The sequence below is a fragment of the Orussus abietinus genome, unplaced genomic scaffold, assembly GCF_000612105.2.
Source record: "Orussus abietinus isolate OABI.00-Male unplaced genomic scaffold, Oabi_2.0 scaffold38, whole genome shotgun sequence".
Classification (NCBI taxonomy): Eukaryota; Metazoa; Arthropoda; class Insecta; order Hymenoptera; family Orussidae; genus Orussus; species Orussus abietinus.
This window is the reverse complement of record NW_019395221.1, coordinates 868,774-882,650: the sequence shown is the minus strand read 5'-3', so window position 1 is coordinate 882,650 and position 13,877 is coordinate 868,774. Positions and strand designations below refer to the sequence as shown.

At 42.6% G+C, this 13,877-nt stretch overlaps 1 protein-coding gene across 1 annotated transcript in view; it reads right to left on the bottom strand.

The window, feature by feature from the left end:
* LOC105703511 (nucleoredoxin) overlaps positions 1-13,877 on the bottom strand; it is a 42,510-nt gene that overhangs the window by 4,416 nt on the left and 24,217 nt on the right. Inside the window, exons 2-3 of the mRNA XM_012431963.1 lie at positions 10,311-10,580; positions 7,357-7,457 (exon numbers count right to left, since the gene is read on the bottom strand). Coding sequence (XP_012287386.1) covers positions 7,357-7,457; positions 10,311-10,580 — 371 coding nt within the window. The remainder of the gene's footprint in view (positions 1-7,356; positions 7,458-10,310; positions 10,581-13,877) is intronic.

Sequence of the window (13,877 nt, the reverse complement as noted above, 5' to 3'; positions counted from 1 at the left end):
AGCTGTCTTTACTATGTTAGAAAGTCCATATCAAGGTGTAATCGTTCCGCCCAGGAGAAGAGTGAAGAAGAAGAGATTACTGAAAACTACACTCTGAAGTCGACGAAAAAACATCGAATATAACCTGGGGAAAAGATATCTGCATTTAGTCATCTTTTAATCTTGACAAAAAGATGATGAATCGTCATTTTTTAGCCTTGACCAAAAGTTGCCAAAATCCGGTGTATAAGATTCGTCTTCGTTTTACCAACTATAGGTTATTACCAAACGATGACTTTTCAGAAAATTTGTCATCTTTTAGACATCTTTTAGTCGTCGTTGTGCTGTCTGGGATTGAACTCCTTTTGATTATTATTACGAAGAATATTGTAAAAGTGCAGGAAATATTGTAGCATAATTATTTAATTTTTCCAGGGCTGCTCAGAGTATTATTTTCTATGGTGTATTATTTCCTACACTGATAACCTAAACCTTACGTAAAACGGAATATATATTTTTATGGATGTTCGGTATAAGATCAAAGAATTTACTTCATCAGAACGTGGAAAATTATTAATAATTGTCAATTTTGAAAATTTCGTTTTACTTCCAGAAAATAGAGAGGTTTAGCGATGGGTTTAAATGAGTTGGAGACAACTTATACTACTGTAAAAAATATGAATCTGGAGGTCCTTATCAGGTCCTGGTATACTGTATCTTGGTATACGTGTTATCACAGATAATGCCCACACGTGCAGGACGGAGCATGTATGCCTAGAGTCAGAAATTATGTTCGCAGTCACGGTTGTTCTATCGAGATGAGCAGCGTCAGCTAGGGGCATATACACCCTCCGGCTTCGAGTCCCTTTTCCAAGAGTTTGATGCCCTAGACGATAGTCCATTGATTTTCTACAAAAGTTTATGAAAGCCTCCAGAAGAAAGTAACGAGCTTCCCTTTTTTTAGGGGCGTAACCCCGAGTATCGCGGAAGCTTACGAATGCTCCTCTTTAACCGTGAGGATTTTTCAAACTTTCCCCCAAGCGAAAACAACGGAGCAAAATTTGAATATTATTCCTGTGGAGAAAGCCACAAATTCATATAGTCGGTGCGGTTGGTATCGCTTGAAAAAGAAAGAGGAATTCCACCAGTTATAGGTATACAAAAATGCTTCGGAGCGTTATGCTTTATCTGATTATTTAATGCAGACTCTCATTATAAGCGAAATGTAAAAACAACAGAAATATACATTTTTAATTGGATGTAAACGTAAAGAAGAAAGTAACCGTTTTTTTTATTATCGTGCGAGAGCGAACTCGTTGATAATTTTGGTTGAACCATTTTGTGTAAAAAATGTGGCTCAACACGTGGCACAGGTTGATAAAAATTGGAAAACAAAGCGAATGGCAAACATTTTGATGCACCGTCAAAAGCATATTTTAAGTGTTTTGTCTGCACGAAATGTTGCAGGATTGAAATATCAGTGTCAACGAAATTTGATTGTTTTTTAAGTATTTCATTTCACAAGAGTGCAATGGCAGATAAATTTGAAAGGAGGAACTTCACTTCATTTTTGTATTTCTTTTTCGCGTCATGGTTTTTAATAAAGTATTAATTGACACTTGACTAACTGTATGAAACATAGCAATATTCCTCACTACTTATTTATTTGCAAGTATTTTAGGTTGCATTTTGCTGAAATCAAAGGTAGAAGTCACTTGTTCCCTGTTTGTACAGTCCGATATATTTGACCCTTCCGTTTCGGGTACTAGGATTGCAACATATTACAAAACTAACGCTATTTGTTAAATCGTATAATAATATATTGCTCGTGATAAGAGAAGATGATTTCCGTTAATGATTTGAGTAAACAGTAATTTATGTAATACATGGTATGGCTAAAAATCTAAAAGTAGAGCAAGTAAGAAATTAATTCTTTTCGTGCAAGGGTTGATTTTCAGATTGTGTCGTTTTTCTGCCAACGGTGAGAACTGCGTTGGAACACGCATATCGTTTTTATGGGGACTTGTAAAAGTTGGCACGTTGTCACGTGGTTGTCGTTTGGATCTCGATAATCACCGACTGTCACCTACGTGCGTTTCGATAAGTATTTGGGGTGGTTCGTATTCTTATCGCTCGTGACAACAAACGTGACTGTGCTACGTTCGCACCCTACGCGTGCTTTGCCCTCGTAAATTCTCAAAGGCGTCCGCGAGGGTTGATAAGTATGTACAAGGGTGGTTGATACCCTCTTTCCGGTATGTACTCGATCCGAAGAAGTGTTAAAGGTAGCAGACCGCAATGCTTACATGTGCGATATTAACAAAATAAATTTATAATAACAAAGAATTGAATAATAACAAAGTAAGTTCTCAAAGGCGCCCGCGAGGGTTGATAAGTATGTACAAGGGTGGTTGATACCCTCTGTCCGGTATGTACTCGATCCGAAGAAGTGCTAAAGGTTGCAGACCGCAATGCGTACATGTGCGATAATAACAAAATCGTTGTGACTCCTCTGTCACTGAACTCCTGAAATGTAGAAATTAGTGTTCTCTATCGTACACTTTCATCGGCATGCTGTATACATTTCCAATGACGCGAAATTGAATGTTAAGATGTGGAGGCATTCGGCGAAAGCCAAAGTTTTTCAAGTCTGAAAATTCTTGCGCGTATGTCTGAGGTATACGGTGCATTTTAGGATATGATGCTAGTCTGGAAAAATTTTCTTTTCTAATGCAGTTAAGCATTGCGTTCGTTGACGTCTTCGCGAACCTTTTAGCTCTTTTCGTTGTTTTTATATGTTTTTGTCTGATTCTTTGTTATGAGTAGGTATTTGTTATCGTCCAGTAATTATTCAGTTCCTTCTGCCATCTAAGCCCTCTCAAAAATATTTTATGCTTAGCAATATTTATTTGAATCGTGGATAATGATTTTATTTATAACAATGCATATATGATACCGTTGAACTAAAATAAAATATGTAACTTAGCCTCTTATATCTTTCTGATACCCTGAAAATCACTTAACATTTACTGATTAAAAAAGCAGCGGGGGCAGAAATTTGAAATTTTTTCAAAGCCATGTATGAATTACAAGTCATGTGTTAGTTGCAATGAAGATGAAAATTTGGACGGTCAATCAAGACATTAAAGCGACGATAGCTTCCGAAAGTTTTACCCCCTTTGAGAGGGTGAAGAATAGTAGCACGTTCAAAAGTTGACTGGAACGTCGCCAAGGATGCCGCAGGTGAGAAACTAATGTAAAATGCGCCTCGAGAACAGTTTCCGGAAGAGTATCACTTGAACTACATTACAAAACTTAAAAGTCGCCTTTTTCAGCTCGTATCACTCAAAAAGTAGGTACGTTCTTCGAAACTTGCCATTTCTGTACCCGAAACGAATTTCTTTTTCACCCTTTCAGACCAACTGATCGAAAACGGTGACAGATATATCTGTCATTTACAATATTCCAGCGAATACTCATACATCAAGAACAGCAGCTCTCTCAGTTTTTCAAAATTAAATCTATCTAATTTATCCTATACTATGCAACTATCCTGACTTTAGGGTGATGTAAAAGTGGCGTCAATGAGGTCCCGTTTATAAAACTTTTTTCAAAACGGAGGGGGGGGGGGGTACCGAATCGTTTCAGACGTTACAAGGTGAATACAGAGGATATAAGAAAATTCCTGACACTCATGAAATTTCAGTTTTTGTTTAAACTTGTTTATAGGTAGTTTAAAATTTGTAATAAAAATGAAATCTCATGAGTATCAGGACCTTCTTTATAGCCTCCATAATTACGTTGTAAAGTTTGAAACGATTCGGTACCGTCACTTTGGAGAAAAATTTCATGAACGATTGACCCCTCGGATGCCACTTTTCACATCCCCTTAAAGGGTTATATGCAGTTGTCATAGGCGAAATTCAAGAATTGTTTTTCATAACTAAAATGCATTTTTTAATAAAAAACAGCGTGACTTCATAGTACAATTATTGAACTTAATATATAATTTTCTTTTGTTAAGATTGCGACGTGGCTTTCGTCACAATAAAGGGCGCTTAGTTTCGATTTTTTTGTTTGATATAAAATTCTTTATTATTGTACACACTTTTACACTCGTTGGGCGCCAGCCGCACGTCGGCGGCCCTAAATCCTAATCTCTGGAACCGAATTTGCGCGTGAGCTTTGCGGGTTCTCGGCCGTAACGCGGCTACTTATCATATGCCGCGACCGCCACTCGCGAACGCCCTCGCGTGCCTCGCTACGCGTTATTTCCCCCAAGACTCCCTAGCGAATTGTACAATTATTTTATTATCCCAAAGATTTCACGGACGTCTCCCGATTATCGTGGAATCTTCCCCTATGAATTTCGCGGATCTTCCCCTATGACTTTCGCGAATCTTCCCCTATTACTTTCGTGGATCTTCCCCTAAGACTCACTTGGGCGGGGGGCGACGTTCGGTGATTGTTTTCTGAAGTTTCGGCCTTTTAGGACTTGTCGGTCTCCTTTCTTTGTCTTCACTTGGCGGTGTGACACTTCCCTCGAGTACAGCAATCCTCGGAATGATCGCAGGTCCTGGCACGCACGCGGTGCCGGGTCCTTTTTCGGCAGTATCCGGGGCGCGGATTGGCCGGGCGGCCTCGCGAGCGGAGCTTTGATTGGTTCCGGCTCGGCGACGCCGCACGGCCGACCAATACTCCCGCGGTCCCGGAGCAGCGCGGCGACGGCGGCCTGTGCCTCGCCGCGCGCAACAGGATCGTATGGCGGCCCAAAATCCTAACGGTACTTTGAGTCGCATGGGCGAACCCCAAGGCGTGCAGCTTCTTAAGGCCGTAGCATTATTCTTCCGAACATCCTCTCGGCCCGAATCTCCCGGAGTCGATTCCAATCCCATACAAAACCCTTATTTTCTCTAATATGCCGTATTATTTTCCACAATTATCTCTTACGATGTCCCCTAATTAACGTTCGGGCGTTCGCTAGTGACGCTCGCGCGCAACTTATTTGCGCTAACGGTATGTAGGGGGGGTCGGCAGCTACCCCTTCCTCCTCGAGGACGCGATTTCCCTTTAATGTGGGGGAGCTACCGATCCACCACATTACAAGATATGTTAAAAAATCGGCGAGGTACAGCAATTTTCCGAAGTTTTTTCTTGCGGTGAGCACGATATCTCAAAAAATATTTCACCTTCAAATTTTTAGGACTCATTCTACACATGGACTGCTGAATGAACGAAGGATTTTTTGAAATTCTGATTTTTACCAAAATGGCAGTTTTACTGAAAAATCATTTTTTTCGTCTTATAACATTTTCACTTTTCCTTAATAAAACAGCAAGTTTTCATACAAAAAAAGAATCGTTAGTTCGTTCAGTAGTCCTCTATGTGTAGAATGAGCCCTACAAATTTGAAGCCGATCGGTGAAATACTTTTTGAGACAGCATGGTCACCGCAAAAAAAAATTATATATTAACTTCAATAATTGTACTATGAAATCGCGTTCTGTTTCGATCAGAAAATACATTTTAGTTATTACAAAAATTCTTGAGTTTCGCCTATGATAACTGCATATAACCCCTTAACACTAATTGTAACAAGTCGATACCTGATCTAACCGTGGACATCCATCCATAATTTGTACACGTTTAAAGTTATAACAAAGCGAATATCGGATATCGAGGACTGAAAGGATTAAACTGTAAAAATCGACAGGCATCAACGCGCAAAAAAAAGTCGATTATGCAAACTCCTCAGAAGAAACGTTGTCATCGCTCTTGACTCTTTAAAGTCTCCGCGATATCCGGCTCGATAACGAGCCCCGGATATGGGGATCGGCGGAAGAAGCGGCCCGACAAGAATGAGCGTTCTCGCATACTCGACCCTACGACTACTCGACCACTCGACATCGCCGTGACAAGAAGGAATCGATAATTATCCGGCGTTACGGAGCATCGACTCGACGCGGCGCATCCGCTCCCGGGATCACGTCGCGAGGAGCTTTTTTCTTCTCACCGAAAGAGCCTTCTTTCCTGTAAGAAAATAGGACGAACGCTCGCCGAGGATGCACGCTCGATGGTCGGGCAGGAGGGACGGTGGCGGGGGTAATTCAATCGAGGCGAATTTAAAATGCGAAGTATCCGGCGAGAGCGAGCGGGATCGTCAGGGGGCGCGAAGGGGCCCAAGATGAGAAACTGAAAGGACTGCGACGAAGGGGAAGGGCGAGACATCGAGTTTTCCTTTTGTTGTTCATTTCGAGAGACCTTTCCTCCCCTGGGCCGCCTCCAGGGCGACTGAATGGTCTCGGTCGAGGCTGTTTAAAATGCACCTGTCTCCGCGTGCCTAAGCAAGTGCACGCGTGCACATTTGCATCGACCGGGAAGAGCGTTCCCCCGGTTCTTTGTTCACGACGAGTTATTTACTGCTCCGAGTGGGACTACGAGTCACGGGCCCTGACTGCGTTTGACAGAACCAAATGGTTAGGTGGTCGCGCCTTCTGAACGTCCTCTCGCCTGCGACCGTTAGTCATTGTTTATGGCACTTTCTGATTTTATAATTTTTTAAGGACAACTGACGTCGCCTGTCGATATCACGGACGCCGTTGGGGAAACCCAACCAGCGAGAACGTCATGCCGCGCCCCGGAACTTCCGTAATGGACGTGCTATTACTTCCCCCGGGAAAGGGCGTCTTCGTAGAGGATGTAAAATTTGACATTTTTGTGCGGTAATAGTACTATTTTAGTATATTGTAAGAAATAATGAGGCAGCTTAATTGTTGATAACTACGCGAACAGAATTTTATCTTTGTTAGGTGAAAGGCGGTGAAAGGACATTGCGAATCATCGTTAATGCGCAAGGACATTTATTGTAAGGGGCTCTTAATTTTTGTACGGCTATTTTGGTGTGAAGGATACGTGTATAAGAAATGGAAAGTACTAATCTTTCGGTATGTTGGTCTTGGACAGATTAATGTTATCATGAAACACCCTGAACACTAGCACGTGAGCTGCATTTCAAAATCCCAAGACTTAGTGTAAGGGATGGCTCGAGTGATCCTGTCCTTTGAAAGATGCAACGTGAGCCGAGTGTCAATGTAAATCCCTAGATTTTTCCAGAAAGTTATAAGAATCTTAGTGACGTTCTAATGCCATTTATTTTAATTTCTTTCCTTTACATGTTTACGAGTCACATTGGAATTTCGTTAATATTTCCCAAGGAACAAATTAAAAATGTTTTGCTAGTAAGTTAATCTCAATAACCCATCATCTTTCAAAATGCCATAAGCTATCTTATTGTAACGTTGTTTAATTTTCGTACCCTGTGTACATCCGCATTTACGTTACAGAAACTCGATTAATTACGATTGCAATTATTACTTACCGGTCGGAACTGACGAAGATCACTTCGAAATTGTGTCCTCTCTCTCGAATTCGTTGGTACGTGTCTATGAGCTGTGGCGTGAACATTTTACAGGGAGGACACTGGAAAGCAAAGAAACAAATTAATTGAAAGGAAAAAAAACGTAATTAATCAATAATACAGGCATCTCTCCGCGCGATAGGCATATTTATATCATTTCTGCCGTGTCAATTCTTAGCCATGAAGAGTTCACCCGAGTATTCCATTTATATTGCGCATTTTTGAACGTATATACACCTTGTACACTTTTCTGCTCTTTTATTTGTATAAATACGAATGTAACTTAATATCCAGGAGGTTCGTTCAAAATTCCGTGAATGCGACTAGAAAACGAACTCAAACGATTCAATATACACGGGGTGGTTGAAGTGCGGCAAAACCAGGCAAATATCCGAAGCATTGTTCGCATGGCGGATGAACTCAACGAGACTGCGATATGCATCCATGGAAGGAGATCGAGAGAGGAACATGAGCTATGCATCCTGCGAATGTAATATCTACCTTCAAATATCTTTCGATCGCACATTTTTTCACGAGTCCGTCGATCGCGATTGTTTCATTTCGATGAAATTCCGCTCTCAGAAGATACGCCCCGTTGGATTAAAATATATATGGCTACCTAACGAAGATTGGAATATGTTCATAAAATCCGGACTTGGTTGGAGTTACGTGCCTGGCAATCTCTCGGAGGGCTCGATGAAAACTCCGTTTAGGGATGTAGCCATTCGCGAGTACCGATAAATTGCAGTTACATTGTTCATCCCGGCTTAACTACGAGACTGGGGTTCAAAATATCGAGGGTCATTTTGCCGCACGCAATATTCCCTCCCTCGGCTGGGATCTCGATAGAACGCACAATTCAGAACCCGAGAGGGTGCGTTCGGAGGGATTCGGGAATCCTAACGGAGCTGTAGATCACTCCAAGTAGACCCTAGGGCACGACATCTAGCCGAAATATTGCTTCCCGTCAGATATAATTTACGAGTTTTGTGTAGTTTTTGCGCTTTTTTTTCATTTCCTTTTTGATAATATATTGCGTGCCTCCTCTTTTTTCATCCAAACTAAGGGCCATTCAGCGGGAGTTCGGCCCGGCCATTATCTCTAAGCGATCACTTTGCGGAATCTATGGCCGGGGTTCGCATTTAATGAGAAATTCTTCAGATGGATCAAGACGTTGCAGCAGTTAGGAAAGTGCGTTTCCGGAACAATTTTCGGAAATGTTATTCTTAATTGACGATTCGTTATTAGCATTACTTGGCCAGCAAAAAAGTACTATTTGTATTAAATATTTTTCTTCAGGCTTCAATGCAAGCTCAAATATAGGTATGAAGATTCATAATTATTCTACTAATTGTGCAGAGTAGAAAGCCGAATTTATAATTAAACCAGAAAATACAATGGGATCCACTATATTATAGGTAAAATTCAGTTAATTTTTCAGTATATTTCACACGAAACATTGTAAAGCTGTATGACGATTTGTACGAAGCTACAAGAACTATATACTGATACTGTATAATGATCTGTTCAAGAATAGAAGTCCCTTGCAAGTTTCTAAAACTTAAAGAAGAACTAGAGACTTTCTGTAGAGATGTTTTCATTCCGATGTCGTATTTAAATAAATTGAATGTGCTTTCAGCACGCTCGGCGTGTTAAATATTTCATTGGTCCCATGGTATATTCATATCTGCGTCCCATCGTCTTCGCGTCTGTTCCCAAATCTATTTTTTCTCTCTTTCTTTCTCCCATCTGGTATCGTTCTCTTTCTTCTTTCCACTCAACCTCGCTTTGTCTGATTCTTGCTACCTTCCGTATCCCTGCAGCCACCGTGGAAGCCGTTGTTGTTCCCGGGAGCTAGATTGCTTATGCAAACTAACCCCTCTTTCTCATCGTTTCCATCCCCTGGTTCATCACGAACGGACCGACGACCCCTCTCAGACGAGATATTATAGCCTCGGCTGTTCAGACGCATTGTGTTAACCCGTCATCGAAACTCCGTTAAAATTATTCTTTTTCCTCTAATTGGAGTTGCCTCGTATGCGTTATCATCAGATCAGAGAATTTGGCCGATAATGCATTTTCGCCACATTAAGATCCCTGTTATTATCAGGTTCTCGATAAAACCACAAAATGAATAAATTGCACTTGCCATTGATTTTTTCTCCAATTTAAAGTGTTCCCTATGAACTTTTGAGAGAAGGTCGTACTTGCACCTCACTTTTAGTGTTAAACCTTTTATCCGTAATCCATTTAAAGACTACAGATAAAAGACGTCTTTTGACACAACAAATAAGATCTGACTACAGACGAGATATATTTTATTTTGTCATTTTCCTGTCTTTGACAAATGTTATTTTTCAAAGTCTCAGTCCCCTATCTTCCCTGCGCCTTCAATCGTATTTTATTTTTCCCATTTAATTAAGTTAGGCTTCCGTGTAACTTTCATCAACCCTCTTTTCCAGGAATTATTCAGCAACGTTGAAGCCGTAGCCACGCTCGAGGTCGAGTAACCCTGTAGCGCATACGTATGGTTATCCGTAATTGAGGGCACGTGTTCATACCGTGCAGAATATTGATTCCATTGTTAATCCTCTACGGCGGATATGTTATTGCTTTAAGAAACTCACGCGATAATATTTACGTCAATTAAGAACATTTCTATGCAAAGAAACCTTCATCAAGGACAGATGCAAAATCACAAATTAGAATTGCAAAAAAAATGTACCCTGCTTCATAGTATACATCGACAAAAGGGTCTTCTTGGACCAAATCAATGTTACCCGCCTGCAAAGAAAACGTAACGTCGTTCTGCTTAAGAATTATATTCCCTCGAGTGCTTAACCAATTTCATTATGTATGAGGATTGGCAAAACGAGAAACCGTAAGCTGCGGGCAGAGACAATAACAGGTCTTACCCAGTGTGCGCTGAAGTAAACTCCTTTGACGCAGTGTCGTAGCTCCTCGTGCAGCATGGGTTCGTTGCTGCCTCGAGCTCCACAGGGTAGAAGTGGACCATCCTCAAGGGTGGCTTTAGGATGCGGCGGCCTCCAAGGGAAGTTCGCCCCCGTGGGGTCCGCCAGGGCTCGTTCCACACCCCCCCTGGTTACCACGGAGCCGGTGTTACCCTCCAGTAGAATCAGGGTTGGCACCCCAGCCTTTATTCGGTACCTCCTCGTCAGTCTGGTCTGTAAGAACGAGCCACGATGCAGACCATCGACCAAGATTGGTCATCGCTCCCAGTCATGCCATCGAATCTTTGGGATTCCTTCTTGATGGGAACTCATTTTCCAAATTCGTTTCGTAGAATGATGGAATTTCCGAACACGTGGGATGGGATAAAAGATGTGGCGCACGAAGTTCGGTGACGTTGACCATTTTTGGAATGGCAAAGGAAGATAAACGTGGTAATAGCGGAGTTATAAGTGACGCATTTAAAGTGGATTGATTATTTAAGGAATAGTATGACCGTGAGTGCCTTTCAGTGGAACCTGTGACGTTTCTTGAGTAATAGAATTTAGTCTACTTATTATCGATGCGATCATTTTACATAATATGTCAGATAACTAATCTTTAGTGTTTAATTCAGCGCCAAACTCAAATTATGTTTCCCTACATCAAGTTTCTTGGCGTAACATTAACGGCAACTATCGATCTTCCACGCTACAAGGTCGAACATATCGAGGCTTGTCTCAAACAGCGAGTTGAAATTTAATTATAATTTCCAAAGCAATATCGTTTGGAATTGTTAATGAGGAGCAAAGTTTTCACACAAAGGAACAGAAGAAGCGAGAGCGATCTCGAGTAATTTCCTTGTGTCCGAAGATCGAGGCTTACTATTAACAACCCTTAGAGACTACCCCAAGAGAAAGAGTTATCAACCAAATTCTTTCGATATCTAAATACATATCGGAAGGTATCGATAAGTACGAAATCGATCATTCACGCCCCATCTGCCACGCTCAAAGAGTATATTCGGATTTTAAAAGTTAAAAGTTGTATTGAATTAACGTTGAGTCGATTTTAAACGTAATTAGTACGATGTAAGAGCTGAGATAGCTCTTACGTCGTGCGTTTAGCGGCGTCGAAGCTCCCAGTGGCGAGCGAAGCTTTTTCTTGCCTTAAAAGTAACGATGCAGGCTTATGATCTTGAGTAATCTCCCTAGCATCCCGTTTCGCCTCTGCGGGGTCCGCCTTGCCTACAGGACCTCTTTCAGCCGTGGATGTAAAGCAAATTACTACAAAGTCAGCGCGCTATGGCATCGCATAAAAGCTCACCGTAGGTAAGTACAAAGGCGGCTTCCGTTTGCCGCGGCTCGCGGAGCTTACCGGTTAACCTAAACAGAGCTTTCCGTGTGCCGTGAAATCCGCCCCCTAGGGGCTCCCTCTTCACCTCGGCGGGAATCAAAGAAGGATTAGCGAGGAAAAAGCTAATGACGTCATCAGCGAAAGCTCGGAAAGCGCCGAGCATACTCTCCGATCGAGCGTCCCCGTGAAAATATCGCGCGAAAGGAGAGTACTCAAAAATGCAGGTCCTATGACTGCGTGGGCAAAGCCTCGAAAAGTTTAACATCAATTTTTGTTGTTTTTAATCAGCCCCCCCACGGCGTATCGAGCCGACGTTGTCGCGTTTTCAAAGACCTGAAATGTACATTGGAATCCAATAGTGTCTTTCCGGATGGGTGAAAAAGCTCGACTGAAAGGCTCGGTTATCATCCTCGAGTTTTCTATCTCTGTAATGAGTTCTTTGCTTTGCCGACCCGTTATTTACGAGTGCGCCGGAATCGTACAATTTGCGGAATTACGTAGGAACGTTGACAATTTTCTTTTTACTTACAACGGCATTATAAAGTTCTTTCAATTGGAAAAAGGGGAGAAACGGAATGCGCAGCTCCATAGTCATCGAGGAACTTGATTTTCTTTTCATCGGTGAATTATCGGAATGCTCCATCCTCTTGTTTAATCGGGGGAGCCAATAGTAGAGAGGTTACTCCATAGCATTCGAATTGGAAACAATTGATGCGAAATTTATCGAATCTACTTGTCAAATTCGCTCGTGACAACAATTCCGTGAAGCATCCTATATACCCTACTCTTCCAAGGCGCGGTGTCAAAGGCACTGACAAAATGCGAGTCGGCATCGGAAGGGGTGCTTGTGCTGCGAAAGCACAATATCGATACGGGCGGATATCTCATCGCGACGGAACGATATTAAAAATCACTCTTTCGAGTGCGACGAGTGTACGATCGCTCGTTTCGAGTGGTCTCCTCGAGTGCTCCTTCTGTCTGTTTGCAGCGCCAAGGGGTTGCTACGCGTAAGCCAAGGGAAACGTGGCGAGGGGTGTGTTCTCATATGAGCAGACCTACGTGAACTCGCCACACGTCTTTATGGATGTCTGCAAAAATGTTTTATCTTCCCGATTTCCGAATATCGAAGTCACGGCATTCTCTGAACCTTATTACAGGGTCCGACGAACATCGAACCACACCCTAGCTGCTATCAAAAATGGATGAGAGAGTTTATCACACCTCTCTCTTTCACCTCAGGCTATCTCCGCTGGGTAAGAATAGACAAGTCTCGAGATCCTTGAAGTTTTTGGATCTGGTGGTATTCTTTCGAAAATCACCCCAAGCGAACGATTATAATAAATGTCAGAGTTCGATTTATCGACTCCAGCATCGAAACTGCCCGCAAGACATCGAGATTGGCTTCATCCCATCGGATCTTTCTCATTCTATTTCATGATTACGTCATGTTACGCGGTAATAGTCGGTATGTCGGTGCCACGCGGTAAAGTATCGCGTTAATAAACCGTTCCACATTGCGTTACAACAAATTCCATATTCGTGTTACATAAAAATATTCTGTGCTTAAATCCTGCCCAACGATAAATAATGATATACCAGACCCATATCTGGGATGAAATTTCTCATCTCCATTTCGTCTTTTTAGACGCGTACCCACAATGGCTCCCACTAGATACTTGAGATGCGCCCCAAAATAGAAAGTAGAAACACTTTTGGAAAGATGTGTATACACGCTTGTCTCGCGCGTTAAGTGGAGGGTCTTCGCGCTCGCGAGATCCTCTCTAGGGTCCTCGGGATCCAGTCTCCTCGTCATCCTCCTCCAGGCTCTCTTTCGTCTTCAACTTCCCAGCAAACGAACGAATGCGAAAGCGTATGCGTGCCTACGCTCGTATTGGCGTCCTCGGGGCTCCGCATGGACGTCGACACCCTCTGGTGGCATTGTGGCCAAGCAGGGGTGGTTGCCATCTCGCGGCTGAGGCCGCCACGGGGATGACGGGCGTGACGAGTGTATCCCCCGAACGTTGCACTCGCGGCTGTCTGCGATCACCACCCGTCTGCGCCCACCCATCCTGGCCCCTGCTGCAACTTCCCGCGGAAAAGTAATTTCGAAAATGCCTTCTGTCGATGAACGATTCCTGGGGCCGGAAAAAGCGCAGTTTACCAGGGTGGTCTCCGGA